The 19,217-nt window shown below is 52.4% G+C and overlaps 2 protein-coding genes across 2 annotated transcripts; one reads left to right on the top strand and one right to left on the bottom strand.

Moving 5' to 3' along the window:
• Positions 1 to 634: 634 nt before the first annotated feature.
• On the top strand, positions 635 to 14,783 carry SRRM2 (serine/arginine repetitive matrix 2). The gene is made up of 14 exons (XM_006903235.1): positions 635 to 900; positions 1,705 to 1,812; positions 2,017 to 2,181; positions 2,371 to 2,448; positions 3,063 to 3,125; positions 3,215 to 3,247; positions 3,429 to 3,479; positions 3,630 to 3,722; positions 4,366 to 4,546; positions 5,946 to 12,448; positions 13,142 to 13,432; positions 14,379 to 14,486; positions 14,572 to 14,685; positions 14,774 to 14,783. Exons 1-14 carry the CDS (start codon positions 659 to 661, stop codon positions 14,781 to 14,783), a joined length of 8,040 nt encoding a protein of 2,679 aa, XP_006903297.1. The 5' UTR covers positions 635 to 658.
• An 828-nt stretch (positions 14,784 to 15,611) lies between these two features.
• TCEB2 (transcription elongation factor B (SIII), polypeptide 2 (18kDa, elongin B)) lies at positions 15,612 to 19,208 on the bottom strand. The gene is made up of 3 exons (XM_006903227.1): positions 19,071 to 19,208; positions 16,234 to 16,339; positions 15,612 to 15,724 (listed from the first exon to the last, which is right to left on the bottom strand). The coding sequence occupies exons 1-3, from the start codon at positions 19,206 to 19,208 to the stop codon at positions 15,612 to 15,614; spliced, it is 357 nt and encodes a 118-aa protein (XP_006903289.1).
• Positions 19,209 to 19,217: the final 9 nt, after the last annotated feature.

Here is a 19,217-nt window from a genome sequence, read left to right as displayed (position 1 = left end):
TTGGAACTGAGAAAACAGTTCCTTACCTGGGAGCATTATGAATCCAGGTAATTGCCATTGTGGATGCTGACCTCCCTTTTCAGTGAATGGTTACACAGGCTGCTGTTTTGGTACTTCCTTTACCAGGACAGATATTGAGAGGCTTTTTTTAGTCTGTATTGTCTTGAAAGCCTTTGGTTATTTGTCTTCAGTCTTGGGACTTGGATGTTGGGACCTTGGGTGCCACAGATCTTTGTCTGATATTGGCTGTGCCCAGCAGGGAGCCCTCAGGCGTTTCCCACAGCTAAGGGTGAGCAGTGGTGCATATCTTGTGGGCAGAAGAGGATAGATAAAGGGACAGTGGAGAGGTTTGAGAGTATAGTAATACTTGTTTTTGGTCAGAAAGGAAGAATTATTCAGGGGTAGAAACATGGCTTAGATTCTAGGGACAAATTGGGCTGTGATTTGATGACAAGTGAGCAGTGTGGAAAGTAGGAAAAAGGGCCATCTGGAGGATCAGGTAGATTTGTGCTCCTAAAGACAGCTTACTTAGTTCAGAGGTCAGCATGGAAGGAGAGCACAGGCCTGGGTGGTAATGAGTGGCTAGTTTGGGGCCAGGGCCTGACCCGTGTTTCCCCGCTCCCCCCCAGGAGCGGTGGTGCCCCCCGGGCACGGGGCCATGTACAACGGGATCGGGCTGCCGACGCCCCGGGGCAGCGGCACCAACGGCTACGTCCAGCGCAACCTGTCCCTGGTGCGAGGCCGCCGTGGTGAAAGGCCTGACTACAAGGGCGAGGAGGAACTGCGGCGCCTGGAGGCTGCCCTGGTGAAGCGGCCCAATCCTGACATCCTGGACCACGAGCGCAAGCGGCGCGTGGAGCTGCGATGCCTCGAGCTGGAGGAGATGATGGAAGAGCAGGGGTGAGGGAGGGCGGGGGAAGAGCCAAGGTTGGAGTGAGTGCAGCTGGGGGAGTTAGATGGAGTACAGGGCTGTTTGTAGGAGAGGCCTGGAGAGTAGGTGAAGTGGGAACGTTTGTGTGTTAGAGATGTGGAAGGAGTTAGGGAACATTCAGAGTGGGGAGGGGAAAACTGGCTTGGGTGTAGATGGGAGCTTTGACATTCAGTTATAGGCACGTGGAGACTGGGGAGTTTTGAGGAATAAGATGTACTACTATAAGGGACAGCTTTGAGGGATGAAGTAAAGAGCTAGGTAATATGATAGGTATTGTCTGTGGTCAGAAGAGGAGGAGAATCTAGGATTGAAAAGGAAGCTTGGAAGGATGCAGCACTTGGAAGGATGCCCTTGTGAGGGGAGGAGGGTTGAGGGCTGGGCAGGGAGGTGTAGTTTGGAGGATGAGCATGCCTGGGTAGGAAGCCTTTTAGAGCAGTGGTTTTCAAACTTGGAGTGGCACCCCTGTTTCGTAGTATACCTTATTTTGGAACTCTACTCAGTAAAAGATATGTTTAGCTGAAGGTGGGGATGAGCACCTGGGGATTGTGCTTGCTTAGCTTTCTTCTCTGCCCCTGAAAAATAGCATGTTTAAAATCCACTGTTCTAGAGGGTATAGCCAGGGGAGTTTACAAGAGGGGCCCTGTAGGTGATAACAAGTGGAAATTTATTGTGTGCATGGAGAGGGAGTGAGCCTGCTGAGAAAGGGAAATGGTGACCCAGGGACAGGGAGAGTATAATTGCAAGTCTTAATGCCCAGGGGCTTTGTTCTTCAGGTACGAGGAACAACAAATTCAGGAAAAAGTGGCGACCTTTCGACTCATGTTGCTGGAGAAGGATGTGAACCCTGGGGGCAAGGAGGAGACCCCAGGGCAGAGGCCAGCGTGAGTGTTGGGCTCTTCTGGGTTTCCTATGGACTCTGCTGCTGCTTCCGCTGTCATCTTCTCTAGGACTTCCTCACTTCTGTCATTCCATTTCCCAGACCCATGCAGCTCTTGCTGTGCTTCTGTTCCAGATATGCATTTTATCCTCTACCTCTGCTGTTTGCACCCCTAGCTTTTGTGGACTTCTGTTTTTATTCTTTCCAGTGTAACTGAGACTCATCAGTTGGCTGAGTTGAATGAGAAGAAGAATGAGCGACTCCGTGCTGCCTTTGGCATCAGCGATTCCTATGTGGATGGCAGCTCTTTTGATCCTCAGCGTCGGGCTCGAGAGACTAAACAGCCAGCCCCAGAGCCCCCTAAACCTTACAGGTATGGTAGGTCCAGGGGCCAGGTGTCCACTGTCAGTCAGCTTCTCTTCCAGATTCTAAGCACCTTACTGTGGAATGAGGGAAGACTCTCCCCATACTTTTAATATCTTATCACACTGTCTTTCTGAAATGGAAATGTCTTAAAAACTTTATCTTGGTGCTCATTCTGCTGCTTTTTATCATTTCTCAGTCTTGTCCGAGAGTCCAGCAGTTCTCGATCTCCAACCCCAAAGCAGAAGAAAAAGAAAAAGAAGAAAGATAGAGGACGGTGAGTTTGAAAGTTCTCCTGGTAGCCAGGCCATGTGTGGTGTTCATGCTCTAGAAACCGAGAGCTCTTGTTTCTAGAAGTCGTGAGTTGTTGGGAAAATTACCTATTTCTTGTCCTAGGAAGAATGTTTGTGTCCTTCAGTGGGGAAGGGCCAAGTACAGCATTCGTGAACAATGGGCCAGCAGTTGTTTTTTTTGATAGCTAGGATATTGGATATTTTTTCTTGTCATTATGAAGGTTACTGATTCAGGGAGATGTTTTATACTGGTATGGGATATTGAAGATTTGACTGTAAAGTGAGAGATTGGTGGTTAGTCCATCACCCAGTCAGAGATGAGAGTATCTACTCCCTAAAAGGTTGACAACCTTAAAAACTCTATGGGATTCTGTGCTGTCCTACAGGGTTACTTTGAGCCAGAATTGACCCAGTAGCAGTCAATTTTTGGTTGTTCCACCCTCTACTCTTCAAGGTTATCTTAGCACAGTATCGGGAGACCTCCTTCCTAGGTTTAGTGCTGGGATTTTGGTGTGTTGAGGCTTTAAAACTTTTTTGGGCTGGGTTTATCCCTGGAAGAAGGTATACCAAATGACCTGGCTTCTGAACCCCTCTTTAGCAGGTCAGAGAGTAGCTCTCCTCGACGAGAGAGGAAGAAGAGTTCAAAGAAGAAGAAGCACAGGTAGGAGGTAGTTGGGCTTAGTGTGCTTAGAGAAAGCTTTCCTGTAGGTCTAGGATTTGCTTTAATTTTTTCCCCTCTTCTTTCAAAAGGTCAGAATCAGAGTCCAAGAAACGGAAGCATAGGTAAGATCTCTGTTGATCATGGGATTATGTGACAGGTGGTAGGGGTGGGCCTTGCTTGCTCTTCACTTGATCTCTGAGTGGTTTTTTAGAAGCCATTCTACAGGAATGGTTTCTGTATGTGACTCCTCATATTGTATCCTTGGGTTTTACTCCTCTGTTAATTCTTTGCCTTACTTTGCAGATCTCCCACGCCAAAGAGCAAGCGTAAATCAAAGGACAAGAAGCGGAAGCGGTGAGTGCATTTATGTGAATTGGAGAGGGTTGTAGTTGGCAAGTAGTTAATTCCACTGGTGGGAGGGGTTGTCTTTTTAATTATGTCCTTGACTGATGAGGAAAGGTGTAGACACGACAGCATGTTGACCTTTGAGGGATCTTGTTTCAGGTCTCGAAGTACAACCCCAGCACCTAAAAGCCGCCGGGCTCACCGGTCAACTTCTGCTGACTCTGCTTCCTCCTCCGATACTTCCCGCAGTCGGTAAGGGGTAGTCCAGCAGGAAGGGAGGGAAGAGGGACTGATGGGTTAATCAATTTAATATTTATTGAGCGCCCACGGTGTGCTAGGCGCTGCACAGACCATTCGGAAGACACGGTCCCTGCCCTCTAGGAGCTGACAGGCTAAAGCAACAGGATGGACAGACATATACATTTCCCCTTCTCTTTTTGTTTATTTTCTTGTTTATTTTGTTTTTGTTTTGTTCTGATGTATATGGACTGCCAGAATAGGGGGGGTTGGTGGTTTGTTCGTGGTGTCTGGGGGAGGAAGGAATCCTTACCCTGGCTTCCTTAATCGGGGAAGGCTTCCTGAAGGAGGTGGGCTCAGAGGTGAGTTGTGAATGAGGCGGGTAGGGCATGGGCTGGGCAGAGGGTCTGGGGAGGTTTGAGGGAGGAGAATAAAGGGTTAGAGGGAGAACGTTCTTTGGGATTGTGATGGAAAGAGAAGTACCAGAGTGGACTGCATTTAAATTCCTGTATGAATGATTTGAGTTTTGTGACTAAGGCAACATTTTAGAAGAGGGTTTTCCAATTAGTAAAGGGGCTAGGAGCCAGGGGGAGGGGGTTTTCTTATTTACCTTAAGTCTGATTTCTCCCTTCTCCTGCCTCCTCATCACCCTCTTCAGGTCTCGTAGTGCTGCAGCTAAACCCCATATGACTGCCATAAGCCCTTCTCCTGAGTCACGGCGCCAAGGGGAGGGAGAGGTGCCTCCCAGGGAATCAGGTCCAGCCAACACAGGGCAACCGAGCAGCCCAGAGCCATTAGCAAAGCAGCTGAGCAGTCCTCCAGAGGATGACAAGAAGGAGGTACATTCCTGAGCAATGAGTGGTCATTTGAGTTGCTAGGGAAGAAATGTGAGAGTAAGATTAACAGATTCATTTAGTTGGGTTGTATTTGTTTGGTCTTTGGCTTTTCTCTTGTTAAAAGTTTTTCTGTACATAGGTGTCCTTCGTCAGTAGCTTGTGTGCTCATACCATGCTGATTGCGCCTCACTAAAATTTTTAAACCCATTAGGTTGCTGCCTGAAAACACTGTCCTGGGATAACCTTTTTTAAAAAAAGTTCTCTTTTATATCCTCTTATAGAAGACCTAAATTCTTGCATCAACTCTTGCAAACCCACTGTATTAGGATTCTAATTTATGGTGGACATCTGTTGAATTTTCAGGATTATAAATGTTTACAGGAGAAAACTGCCCATCTTTCTTCCTTGGAATGGCTAGTGGATGTAAACCACTGATGTGGTGGTTGTGTGCCAGTGAGTCAGAACCGACATAGCTGACCCTCCAAAAGGTTTTCAGATAGTACATTGTAAAAGAGATTCCCCATCCTTTTGCAGAGTGGCTGGTGGATTTGAGTCATGTGCCTTTGGGATCAGTGCAGGTTGTTAACAGTAGGCTTCCAAGACCTACTGTATCCTCAAGACTGATTTTAAACTCCTGAAATACATATTCATTGTTTTTATTAAATTCTCACTATTCCCAGTCATCTTCCATCTCATGATTTAAAGTTAATTTCCAAACTGAGTTACATTTAAAAACCTTTATTACAATTTTTCATTATATTCAAAGCTTTCATAAACTTAACTTTCTATCTCACATTGCACTTACTCTGGTCTCCTTATTGTGTAAATAATGTGGTTAATATTCAGTATTGACTCACGTTTAATTTCTTTGCTCTATCAGTGTACAAGGTCTGATGCTCCCACTTTGAGAAACTGTGCTTCTCTAAAAAAAAATTTGTGTTTTATAACAATATCTTTTTCAGTTTTCAAGAATGTTTATTACATTTGTTCTAGAAATGATAGAAGAAATGGGTATATGTGTCACAAAGTTTTAAAAAGGCATATTTGGCTTTTCATACCAAAGGAGAGTTTTTGCAGTGACTAGAAGCTGTTGATGACATGTTAATGCAGCTGAGCATTGTAACAGTATCTTTGATGGCAGTGTAAATTAATAATTAGAGCATCTGTCTCCTTTATGAGATCATTTGGGTAATGGAATTATTTTTTGTAGGTTTTTTTTACTGCCTCGTTTTGTTATGTATGAGCCTTGGTTATTGTGTAGTATTGCTGAGCTGAGGAACAGAACTATTTGAGGCATTGGGTTGTGTGGCAGGAACATTTCATCAAAAAGAATGTTAGGATGCCAGAGTGACAAGTACTGGTGCTTACTTATCTCTCTCCCTACTTTCTCTTCTACTCTTAGAAATCTGCAACTCGACCTAGCCCCTCCCCGGAGAGGAGCAACACAGGCCCAGAACCACCAGGTCCTACTCTGCTCCTTGCTGAGCAACGTGGCAGCTCCCCACAGCCCATTGCAGCAACTCCCTTAAGTCAGGAGCCAGTAAACCCCCAACCTGAGGCCTCCCCAAGCCGGGGCCATTCACTACCTAAGTCTCCAGAGAAGCCTCCCCAGTCATCTTCCTCAGAGAGCTGTCCACCATCCCCTCAGCCTGTCAAAGCTGCTCGGCACTCCAGCTCTTCCCCTGAGAGCCCCAAGCCCACGCCAGCTCCTGGGGCCCACCGAGAGAGTTCTTCTCCCAGATCCAAGAGTCGCTCCCGTGGCCGAGCAAAGCGGGATAAATCACATTCCTTTAGCCCATCTCATAGAACGGGGCGGTCTCGGAGCCCTGTTACTAAGAGAGGGCGATCCCGCTCTCGAAGCCCTGCTAAAAGAGGTCATTCTCGGTCTCGATCCCCTCAGTGGCGTAGGTCTCGGTCTGTACAGAGGTGGGGACGGTCCAGGAGTCCCCAGCGACGTGGCCGCTCTAGATCTCAACAGCGACCAGGATGGTCTAGAAGCAGAAATGCCCAGAGAAGAGGCAGGTCCAGGTCTGCAAGACGAGGCAGATCACACTCTCGATCTCCAGCCACAAGAGGCCGATCTCATTCTAGAACCCCGGCCCGGAGGGGTAGGTCCCGCTCTAGAACCCCGGCCCGGCGAAGGTCCCGGTCCAGAACATCCACCAGACGGCGATCCCGGTCTAGAACACCAGCCAGGCGGGGTAGGTCTCGTTCTAGAACACCTGCAAGGCGCAGGTCTAGGACCCGCTCGCCAGTGCGGCGCAGGTCTCGTAGTAGATCACCAGCCCGCAGGAGTGGCAGGTCACGTTCTAGAACCCCTGCTCGCCGTGGAAGGTCACGCTCTAGGTCACCAGCCAGGCGCAGTGGCAGGTCACGCTCCAGGACACCAGCCAGGCGAGGGAGGTCTCGGTCTAGGACACCAGCTAGACGAGGGCGATCCCGTAGTAGAAGTCTAGCTAGACGGGGGCGATCTCACTCTAGAACACCCCCAAGGAGAGGCAGGTCTGGCTCATCATCAGAGCGGAAGAACAAATCTAGAATGTCACAACGCAGGAGTAGATCCAACTCAAGTCCAGATGTGAAAAAATCAAGAGTTGCTTCACGACGAAGCCGATCTCTCTCTTCACCAAGGTCCAAAGCAAAATCCAGCTTGTCTTTGAGGCGAAGCCTCTCAGGGTCCTCTCTGGACCCTAAACAAAAGTCTCAAACACCTCCTAGGCGTAGTCGTTCTGGATCCTCTCCACCTGAAGCAACATCCAGAACACCCTCAAGACGAAGTCGTTCTGGCTCTTCTCCTAAGCAGAAATCCAAAACCCCCCCGAGGAAGAGTCATTCTAGCTCATCTCCTCATGTTCACATCAGATCTGAAACACCACCACCTGGGCAAGAATCTGCAGCCAGTCCCAAGGTGGATGAGCAGTCTGGGACACCAGGAAGGCGGAGCCACTCTGGATCCTCTCCCTGCCCTGTGGTCAAGTCCACGCCACCCAGACGGAGCCAGTCAGGATCCTCACCTGAACCCGAAGGAACATCTAGGACGCCTCAAAGACACACTCAAACAGGATCTTTTTCTCCACAGCCTGAGACAAAGGAGGCAGTGTCACCCACACGAAGTCACTCAAGCTCCTCCTCTCCAAGTCCCAGTAGGGTGCCTTTGAGACCACCACCAAGGCAGAGCCGTTCAGAGTCTCCCACCTCTAAGGAAGAATTGAATTTACCAAGCCAGAGCCGCTCTAGATCCTCCTCACCAGAAACCAAAGGGCAGCCTGGAACACCTCTAAGACAAAGTCACTCAGGGTCTACTTCACCATGCCCCAATGTCAAGCTGCAAGCTCACCCAGGGCAGTGTGCCTCTGAATTAAAGTCACCACATCCTCAAGAGAATCCCAAAGGTTCACTAGCACTAAGTAGCTTGAGCTCCTCCCTGTGTCCAGGAGTAAGCTCTGGTACATCACCAGGAGACAGCTGCTTGGGCTCCTCACTGCTACAGCAGAAAGGACAGTCTCAAATATCACCAGTCCATACCTCTGAGACTTCAAGTCCAGAAGCAAGACAGGCTTGCTCTGAATCACACACACTACCAAGCAGTTCTCAGACACCCCTTAAGGGTACTCGATCCAGGTCCTCATCACCAGTCACTGACATGGCGCCCAGATCACCAGTGAGACACAGCAAACTGGAGTTGGATTCAGAGCAGAGATCACAGCCTGGAATGGAACTTCAGTCTATTCTCAAGCAGAGTAGATCAGAATCTTTGCCAGAATTGAGAGAGAAAACAAACCTATCTTCTCAAGAGCATGTTCTGGCATCGTCTCCCCTTAACAAGCCTGGGTCCTCTCCAGATAGAAGAAGCCAGAACAGTGTGCCAGCTAAGCTGAGTCAAGAGGAAGACGCTATGGAGGTGGTGGAGACATCTGAATCACTCTCAAATCCTCTTCTGCCCCTCTTGTCTCCAGAACCCAAAGAAATGACTGGACAGGACTTTGAATCATCACTCTCTGAAGTAGAAAAGCAGTCTTTGTCAGTTGACCACAGGAAATCCCAGGCTCCCCTTGAAGCAGCAGAAGTTCCTACACTGGTTTCGACATGGAGAGGCCCCCATTTTTCACCTGAACACAAAGAAATGTCCACCTCTCCTCCAAGGGAGAAAAGCCTTGGGTCACCTTTAGAATTTAGAAACTTGGGCACTGTGGTGACAGAAATGAACACTGGATCCTCTCCAGAGGCTAAAGAAGACTTCAGTGGGCCTTTTCTGAGTCAGCTGGAGACAGACCGATCTCTAGACATGAAGGAACAATCTACAAGATCATCCAGACACAGCAGTTCAGGAATGTCCCCAGATGTAGCAGAAAAAGCTGGTGTGCCTTCAAATCCGAGCATCTCCTCCCCTGTTCTTGATGCTGTTCCAAGAACACCTTCAAGGGAAAGAAGTAGTTCTGCTTCCTCCCCTGAGCTGAAAGATGGCTTACCTAGAACCCCATCGCGGAGAAGCCAGTCTGGCTCTTCCCCTGGGCTGAGAGATGGTTCTGGGTCACCCTCTAGGCACAGCTTATCTGGATCCTCCCCCGGGACCAAAGATGTACCCAGAACACCATCCAGAGGCAGGAGTGAATGTGACTCTTCTCCAGAAACAAAGGCTTTGTTGCAGACTTCCAGGCCAAAGAGCCATTCTCCATCCTCACCTGAACTCCACAATAAATGTCTGACTCCTCAAAGGGAAAGGAGTGACTCTGAGTCCTCAGGTGAGCAGAAGACCTCATCCAGGATTCTCTGTGGGCAGAGAAGCCGGTCTGTATCATCCCAGGATCCTGATGGGAAAGGTGCCTCTCAAGAGCAGAGCGATTCAGATTCTTCTCCAGATCCCAAGGCTCAGGCTAGAATTCCGCTCAGACAAAGGGCCTGCTCTGGGTCATCTCTGGAAGCTGAGGGTAAATCTCAACCATCCCCTCAGCGCAGCAGGTCTGGTTCATCCTCCAAAACTGTTGAAAAGTCAAGAGCAGTACCTAGGGTACCAAGCAGCACAGAGTCCTCTCCAGAGCCGAAAGCTCTTCCCCCTCGGGCACTTCCCAGACGCAGCCGATCTGGCTCTTCCAGCAAAGGCAGGGGTCCTTCTCCTGAAGGAAGCACCAGTTCTGGGTCCTCTCCAGAGCATCCTCCCAAATCCAGAGCTACCAGGAGAAGCTGTAGATCCTCCCCAGACCCCAAAACCAAGTCTCGCACTCCACCTCGGAGGCACAGTTCACGATCATCACCAGAGCTGACAAGAAAGGCGAGACTCTCCAGGAGAAGCCGCTCAGCCTCATCTTCACCTGAGACTCGCTCCAGAACACCCCCCAGGCGCCGCAGGAGCCCCTCTGTGTCTTCACCAGAACCTGCAGAGAAGTCACGGTCCTCACGTCGCCGGCGTTCAGCTTCATCCCCACGCACTAAGACGGTGTCCAGGAGAGGCCGCTCACCTTCACCAAAGCCTCGAGGTCTACAGCGCTCTCGTTCCCGCTCTCGGAGGGAAAAAACAAGGGCAACACGAAGGCGTGATAGATCGGGTTCCTCTCAGTCCACTTCACGAAGGAGACAGCGAAGCCGGTCAAGGTCCCGTGTTACTCGCCGTCGGAGGGGTGGCTCTGGTTACCACTCTAGGTCACCTGTCAGGCAGGAAAGTTCCCGCACCTCCTCCCGACGCCGGAGGGGCCGCTCACGAACACCCCCAGCCAGCCGGAAGCGTTCCCGCTCACGAACCTCACCTGTGCTGTGGAAGCGTTCCAGGTCCCCAGCTGTTCATCGCAGATCCCGATCTCGAACACCACTGGTTAGCAGGCGCCGGTCCCGGTCCCGCACCTCACCAGTCAGTAGGAGACGCTCCAGATCTCGGACATCAGTGACTCGAAGAAGATCTCGCTCCAGAGCATCACCTGTTAGCCGTAGGCGGTCCAGATCCAGGACCCCACTGGTGACCCGCAGGCGGTCCAGGTCCAGAAGTCCAGCCACACGCCGTAGATCACGTTCCAGAACACCTCCAGTAACTCGCCGTAGGTCACGGTCTCGGACACCACCAGTGACCAGGAGGCGTTCTAGAAGCAGAACCTCACCAGTCGCACGCAGAAGGTCCAGGTCCAGAACCTCTCCGATCACCCGACGGAGGTCCCGCTCTCGCACTTCTCCAATAACTCGCCGGCGATCCCGCTCACGCACCTCACCAGTAACCCGCCGGCGCTCCCGCTCCCGCACTCCACCTGCCATCCGGCGGCGCTCCAGGTCCCGCACACCCTTGCTGCCACGCAAACGATCTCGCAGTCGCTCACCCCTCATCATCCGCCGACGCTCCAGGTCCCGCACGCCGAGAACCACGCGGGGCAAGAGGTCTCTGACCAGGTCCCCTCCAGCCATCCGCCGGCGCTCTGCATCTGGGAGCAGCTCGGACCGCTCCCGTTCCGCAACACCACCTGCCACAAGGAATCACTCTGGGTCTCGCACCCCCCCAATGGGGCTTAGTGGCTCTCGGATGAGCTGCTTTAGTCGGCCCAGCATGTCGCCAACACCCCTAGACCGATGCAGATCACCTGGCATGCTGGAGCCTCTGGGAGGCTCTAGAGCACCCATGTCTGTCCTGCAGCAGGCGGGCAGTTCCCTGATGGACGGCCCTGGCCCCCGAATTCCTGATCACCCGAGAACCTCATCAGTACCTGAAAACCATGCGCAGTCCAGGATAGCTCTTGCACTGACAGCCATCAGTCTGGGTACTGCTCGACCACCTCCGTCCATGTCTGCTGCTGGTCTTGCTGCCAGGATGTCCCAAGTGCCGGCACCGGTACCTCTGATGAGTCTCAGAACAGCTCCAGCGGCCAATCTGGCCAGCAGGATCCCAGCAGCCTCAGCAGCAGCCATGAACTTGGCCAGTGCCCGAACACCCACCATGCCAACAGCCGTTAACCTGGCTGACTCACGCACGCCAGCCACTGCTGCTGCCATGAACCTAGCCAGTCCCCGAACAGCAGGCACCCCTTCAGCTGTTGGTCTCACAGATCCACGTGCTCCCTCGGCCTCAGCAGTGAATTTGGCAGGAGCCAGAACTCCATCTCTGGCAGCTCTGAATCTAACAGGATCTGGGTCCGCTCCAGCAGCTACAAGCTATTCTTCCAGCTCCAGAACAGCTCAAGCTTCAGCACCCTCCAACCTGGTGGGCCCCAGGTCCACCCATGCCACTGCCCAGGGGACAGTTGCTGGTTCCAGAACCTCTGCAGCCCTGGCCTCAGGCAGCCTCACCAGCACCAGGATGGCTCCAGCCCTGTCTGGGGCCAATCTCACCAGCCCTAGGGTACCCATCTCTGCTTATGAGCGGGTCAGTGGCCGAGCTTCACCTCCGCTCCTTGACCGAGCAAGATCACGCACACCACCTGGAGGTGCAGGCTCCAGAACCCCGCCATCTGCCCTGAGCCAGTCCCGAATGCCTTCTGAGCGGGCACCCTCGCCTTCTACTAGGATGGGCCAGCCTTCCTCACAGGCTGCTCTACCTTCAGCACAGGAGCGCTCCAGATCCCCTGGCCCACCCGGCTTTGCAGACCAGTCCCGATCTCTGTCCGCCCAGACTGCCCCAGGAGCAGGGTCTCAGGCTCTCTCATCTGGGGCAAAGACCGCATCCTCTGCTGGTGACCACAATGGCATACTTGCAGACCCTGCTCCTGGGGTGTTCCACTCTGAGGGTGGGGAGCTGCCTGCCGCCTCTGGGGCCCCAGCACTGGCTACCCTGCAGCCCATCAAGGAGCGGAGGAGCTCATCGTCCTCATCTTCATCCTCGAGCTCATCCTCCAGCTCTTCGTCCTCGTCCTCATCTTCGTCCTCATCTGGTTCCAGTTCCAGTGACTCGGAGGGCTCCAGCCTTCCCACACAGCCTGAGGTGGCCCTGAAGAGGTGAGCGGACTTGACTGGAGAGAACTTTGTGGGGGAGGTAAAGGGAGTGGTTGGGAGTGGGGCGGGGAAGTCTTGGCAGGTCTGGGGCTCTCTGAGGAGGTTTGGGGGTCTTGGCCCATGAGCTGGGGATAGAAGAGAATGCCTGGGGGCTGGGTGGGGGTGGGGACAGGTGGAAATTTTAAAAAGGTTCATTCTCTAGAGGATAATGATGAGTTTTCCATCTCTACAGAGGACAGAACTAGAGGAAATGGACTTAATTTTACAGCAGGAGGGATGGCAGTTAGACCTCAAGAGGAACTCCCTGGGCTGGAAGGATCTTCAGAGGTCATCCCATCCCTCTCCCTGCCTCCAGGCAGGACGGCCCCCCCCCAGCCAGCTGTGGCTCTTTGAGGATGGAGGCCCCCTGCTGTCCACACCTGAGCCCAGGGCCTTGTTCGATCCTCCTCCTCTGTCAGGGACAGTCTTGAGGTTTAACCTTGCTCCCTTGTGCTGCGGGCCCAACCTGTCGCTTGTGTTAGCAGAGGTTGTGTCCGAATGGGCCGCCGCACTCCAGGGCATCACCATACTTCACTGGCTCCCCGCTGCCAGGGCCTTGCAGGCACCCCTCCCCCCACTGCCATTCCTCCAGGCCAAGGAAGGTAGGGTTGGGGCTGGGGCCCCCTGACCCTTTGTGACCCACCTCTTCTCCCACAGGGTTCCCAGCCCAGCCCCTACTCCAACCCCAAAGGAGGCTGTTCGAGAGGGCCGTCCAACTGAGCCAGCTCCAGCCAAGAGGAAGAGACGCACCAGCAGTTCAAGCTCTAGCTCCTCCTCCTCTTCCTCTTCCTCTTCCTCTTCTTCCTCCTCTTCATCTTCCTCCTCTTCTTCCTCTTCCTCCTCGACGTCTTCCTCCTCCTCCTCCTCTTCCCCTTCCCCTGCAAAGCCTGGGCCTCAGGCTTTGCCTAAACCGGCAAGCCCCAAGAAGCCAACCCCTGGAGAGAGGAGGTGAGTGCTCCTGCCTAGTGGAGGAGGGTGGGGTGATGTAGACAGGACCCTGGGGCGCCAGTTGTCTGCCGCCTGCCAGGGTTCCACATGGTTGCTACTGTCTGGTGGCTCCCCTGTCCCCAATACCTGGCTGCCTGCCCTCCCTCCCCACACCTGGCCCACTGGGCTCGGGGATTCTAACTTTGGAATCTCCCTGTTGCTGCCGCTGTTGAAGCTCAGGTCTGGCTGCTGTCGTCTTCCCCAGTCTGTCCACAGCCCTGTCTCCCTGACTCCACGCCATTCTCCTTCACACCTAGCCAGAGGGAACTCTCTAAAACGCACACGTGGTTACTTCCCTCCACTGCACACATCCTCCCAGGACGCCCTGTGGTCTGCTGGATAAAGGCCCACCTCTACAGGGATGGCCAGGGAGGTTCCAGCAGTGGCCTAGCCTGCCCGTGTCTCCTCTGCCTGCCCACCCCCATCTGCCCGCAGTCCAGAGGCCACCTTGCTCTCAGGCTCATGCCTTGGACATGCTGCTCCTCAGCCTGGACAACCCTTGTCCGCCTGGTGGACTTCTCCGTCTGCAGACTACATCCGCCCAGACAGCACCTTCAGGACGACCACCTTAACCCCATCCCACCCCTCTCCCACCTTGAGTCCCCTAGACCCATGTACAGCCCCCTGTGGGGGCTGCCCATCACACACGGGCAGGGACTCCCCACTTGATGGCCAGCTCCTCCCAAGACAGGGCCTGTATTTATCTGTCTCCCTACTGCCCCCTGCGTCCCACCCCGCTGGGCGCTCGGTGGATGGTGTGCGGGCGGATGGGTGAGTGTGCTCGCACAGGTGGGTCTGAGGCTGCCCTGAGTGGTGCGAGGTTTGATGGCCAAGACCTGGGAGGGTGGTCTGGCATGCTGTGCTGGCTGGTGGGCTAGGTGCTATTAGGATCCACTCTGCCCCCCAGATCTCGAAGCCCAAGGAAGCCAATAGACTCTCTCCGGGATTCTCGGTCCCTCAGCTATTCACCTGCAGAGCGTCGCCGCCCATCACCACAGCCTTCGCCCCAGCAAAGGTAGGTGTCACTTCAGCACATAGGGAGGTCTCTGGGGCTCCTTAGGACTAGGCTGGATTCAACAGTGGTCCCCCTTGTGTTGCAGCAGCAGCAGTGAGCGAGGTTCCCGGAGAGGCCAGCGTGGGGATAGCCGCTCCCCAAGCCACAAGCGTAGGCGGGAGACACCCAGCCCTCGGTCTGCACGTCACCGCTCCTCCAGGTACCTGTCCCCCATCTGAGCTGGTTTGCTGGTGCTTCCCCAATGTTCTGGGCCTCTGTGCTGACCTTGTACTTGTTTTTTGTTGCAGGTCTCCCTGAATCCTTAAGGAGAACACCCCCTTTCCCTCAAGCTACAGGGGGGCCCTGGTGCACCCCCCACCCCAACCCTGACACAGCATCTTGTGGGGAAGACTTTACCTCTCCCGTCCTTTTTTCTTTGTTCCTGTGAAATGTTATAATCTCTTGTGAGTTTTTTCCTGGTTCATGTGTTTTAGGGGGTTGGGTGGGATGGATTAAGACTTGGGGGCTGGGGAGAAAAAGGACAGAGCTCTCCCACTGCTGTTAAGAGGAACTGGGGGGCTCTGCCCTCCTTCACCCGTGTTCCTGGGGTTGGAGTTCTGGGCCTTCAATATAAAGTTCCCTGAAAGAGGTGGGAGCTAGAGTTGAAATCAGACCCCTGCTGCCTCCTGATGAGGTTGCTGCCCCTTCCTCCCAATTTTTCTTCATGTTTCTTAAAGGCATTTTGGTTTTTTAAAATCTGTACAGCAAGAGCAACTTTTTCTGTCCAATAAAAATGAGAAATGCAAAGGATTGGTCTAGAGACTTTATTATGCAGGGGGTGGGGTGTGTGTTGGTTAGAACCAGCTCTGATTCTGTGTTTTCAGATGGGCCTGCTGCCCCAAGGCCAGGCCAAGAAGCTGTGCCTGGGATGTTGGCTTCTGGTGGGCTGCAGGGCTTCCCCATCACCCTTGCCAGGTGGCCTGGGCTCTTGGCATGCTTAGAGGAACAGGTGCTAGGGATGGACATGTAGGCTGGGCTGCCAGCCAGGGTAAATAAAGTTGAGCCAAGAGGTCCTAAAGGAGAGAGTGTGAGAAAGAGTCAAGACCCAGGCTGACACCCAAATCTCTTTATTGGGGGGCACCACCCTCACTGCACAGCCTGTTCATTGGCGCTGCTTCCTGAATCCTGTGGCTTCATCACGTCTGGCAGCTCCGGCGGGCTGGAGAATGGTTCAATGCGGAGGGCCTCAAATGTGTCATCTGTGGGGCCAGAGTGCCAGGTGGCTCAATCTCAGCATTCACAGGGAGGGTAAGGGGTGGCACTGGGGAGGGCACCCACCTATGGCTGAGGAGGGACATAGGTGTGCTACTGGTAGGGCTGAGGATACCTCCCACCTCTAGACCCCCTCATTACTTTATTGGGGTTGAGTCTGAGTCCACAACTTTGAAAACACTTTTAGACCAGAGACCAAGATGAATGAAGACCACCTTTCTCAGGCAATGATAGGGAGTGACCTGACCTCTCAGGCTCAGTCAGTGTAGGATTACTTAGGCCTCTGTCCACATCTGCAAAACCTGGACCAAGCCTGCTACCAGTGCTGCTGATTATACAAAATAGTGCAGGGAGGGCTCTAAACCCACTCAGACAGAGGTCTTGTCCTCTGGTTTGGGGCTTGTATAGGAAAACTCATGGAATAAACTTCCTGTAATTTTTATGCTTGAAGTTCCCTGAAGCCCCTTTACAGCTATACCCACTCTGGCCTCCTTACCTGACCGGAAGGCCAGCCCCACTGTGGCTGGAGCCTGGGGTCTTGCTGTTTGACTGGTGAAGCCACACTCGCCCAGAGTCTTGGCATCCTCCAGGAGCTGGTCATCCTAAGGGAAAGGAGAGAGACTCAGGCCCAGGAAAGGTGGGCACCAATGGACTAAGGAACAGGAAAGCCCACCTGCAGCCTAAGGTAGCCTACAGAACACCTGTGTTCCACAATTACGCCCAAGCCTCATATTCATGATCCAGGTGACCATGGGCAAGGTGGCAGCCTGGAGATTGCCAGAAGCAACATGGGATTTGAATCGCTTAGCATCACTTCCTGATCCACCAACCTAGTTAGTTGGTCCTGCCACGATCAGAAATTGAAGGAGCCCAGAGCCCACCTGTAGATCCCTCGAGATGTCACCTTAACATGGGACACAGTTCCTGTTAATTAGCTGCTGTCACTATTGAACAATTCCACTTAAGCCCCTTTCAATATCAGATTCCTTCCCTGGCTGCCCATTTCAGCAGGAAGTAGTTTTGTTGCTTTTAAGGCAAAATAGTAAAATTATGATTAGAAAATTTCAAAGGGATGGACCTCCCTCCCTGAAATGCAAAGAAGGGAATCTTCATCCCTTTCAAGGTGAAAATAAAAAGTCCAAACCATTGAAAAATTATTATGGTACATTCACACAAAGGAATACCATGCAGCACCAGGGGCAATGGTTTTGTAAATTATTACCTAACTTGGGAGGGACTGGAGAGCATTATGCTGAGTGAACTCAGTCCCACAAAAAATACAAAACCATTGTAGAATGAGTATGAGAATCCAAAAGGGATGGGAGAGGCTGGAAGCAGAGGGATGTGGATGTGCAGAGGGATTAATCATCAGGTTGTACAATTTGATGGGTGGGGGAGTGAGGAAAATGGAATTTGCTCGAATTTGTATTCAAATTTTGTAAACTAGAAAACAATTTGAAAATAATGTTTTAACAGAAAAAAGTTGAAATCAAAGTTGTTTTCATCTTGCTGACCTTCTGACCCCACCCAAGTATGACTGTGTTCCAGGAAATAGTATATGTCATTAATATTTTCACGTAAACACCCCAAGAGATATGACCCACCCAGGACATAAAACAGGGAGTGCTGAAAAAAAATGGCCCCAGGCCCTTCAAACTGCACTGACTCCTTCCAAACAATGTGGAATGGATAAGGATCCTACTGTTGGATGCTGATGCCAGCTGAGCCTCTGCTGCTGTTATGTGCCATCGAGTCGGGTTGCCACTCATAGCGACCCTATGCACAACAGCCCTAAACCCTGCTCTGGCCTGTGCCAATCGCACTGCCTCTGACACACCCATCCCGATCACCTGTCACTGAATCGATCCGCCTCACAGAGGGTCTTCCCCTTCTGCGCTGTCCCTCCACCCTCCCAAGCATGATGTCCCTCTCCAAGGACCTGTACAAGCATGAATTTTGAATAAAGCGTATTGCTATATATAAAAACTACCAGAGAGCTGTTCTGCTAATCCAGAGGCTGTGAATTCAATAGTTCAAGGTGAAAAAGATGGACAATCTCCTCTCTAGCTATTCACAACCTCCAAAAAAATCCCCTAGCAGGCCAGATATGAATTGATTCTGACTTCATGGTAATAATGATTTATTGAGCAGTGTTCACATAATAATAAAATAATAATAATATAATTAATATAACAATAATAGTTTTTTAAAAACCAGACAACTGGATTGATTACTTCAAATTTTTTTCTGGTTTCAGTGGAACCAGTAAGGCTGGGCTCAAGAAAAACTTGGTTACTAGTTTGGTCATCCAAGTTTGCCAGCACGTCCTAAACCTCAACACAGCAAACCAACTTACTAGGTTTTGTCGAGGTTGGCCTAGGTGATGCATCTGTAAAATGGGAGTGACTGGGATTCCCAGCCACCAAGGGTCAGTACCAATTAGGGCTATGGGGAGCACTGACAGGAGCCCCAGTGACAACCCAGAAGACCACCAAAACTCTTGGGGACTTGTGGGGTGGGGTGCACAAAAGGCCAGTCTGTTTCCAGTAGAATCGGTTCACTAAGGTGATGATCACGCTTGATTTAGCAATGAGATCTAACCCCAAACCAAATCTGAGCAGATGTCAGCAAATCAGCTGACTCAGTGACCCGTCAGGGCAGAAATGCTCCAGTTTCCAAAGCAGTAACCGTTGAAGGCGCAGGCTGCCAACATCGCTGCTGGAGCAGCCGAGTGCGAACCACAGACCTTGAGGGTACCATTGTCAGCATTTTAAGCACTAGGATCCTCAAAAGCCATGTAAGCCACGCCGGTGACACAGCGATTAAGCTGCTAACCAAGCACTGGTCACTACCAGTTGCTTGGCAGGAGAAAGATCGGGTCAGTCCGCCTGCCTAAAGATGACAGCTTAGGAACCCTGTGGGGCAGGGATCAATCGTGGTGGGCTGACTTAATTTTAATTTGTTTATTTATAAGGAGGATTTTGGAATACTGCTTGGACTCAACACCCTCCTTTCTGATTTTTCTTTTGTGTTTTCTCTCAGTATCTGAAGCTCCAGCAGGCGTGCGGGGGGGAGGGCAGGGCGTGGCTCTGCCCAGCGGGGGCGGAGGCTGGGGGTGTCCGCACCCCGCTCTCCTCGACCTTGCGGGCTGGTTAAGGGTCCGTGCCCCACTGCGCGGGGGCGCTGACCGGGCCCGGCACGCGCTGGTGCGAACCCCGAACCGAGACCCGCTGGCGCTTCTCATGCTCTAGCCCACCGACCCCACCAGCGGCCGCGCGCCCCCGGCCCCAAGCCACCGGCCCCCGCGCGCTCCCTGGCCCAGCGGCCCCGCACCTTGTACAGACGCTGCTCATCTGGTGGCCGCTTAAGGATGCCCTCGACGATGCGCTTCAGCTCATACACGGTACTCGACTCCTTGGCGTCAGTGAAGATGGTGGTTTTGTGGCGCCGAATCATCAGAAACACGTCCATCGCGGCGGC

The sequence above is a fragment of the Elephantulus edwardii genome, unplaced genomic scaffold (genome assembly GCF_000299155.1).
Source record: "Elephantulus edwardii isolate Elephantulus edwardi_28Jun2011 unplaced genomic scaffold, EleEdw1.0 scaffold00545, whole genome shotgun sequence".
Lineage (NCBI taxonomy): Eukaryota > Metazoa > Chordata > Mammalia > Macroscelidea > Macroscelididae > Elephantulus > Elephantulus edwardii.
The sequence above is the reverse complement of the archived record's forward strand: the minus strand, read 5'-3'. Positions and strand labels throughout refer to the sequence as shown.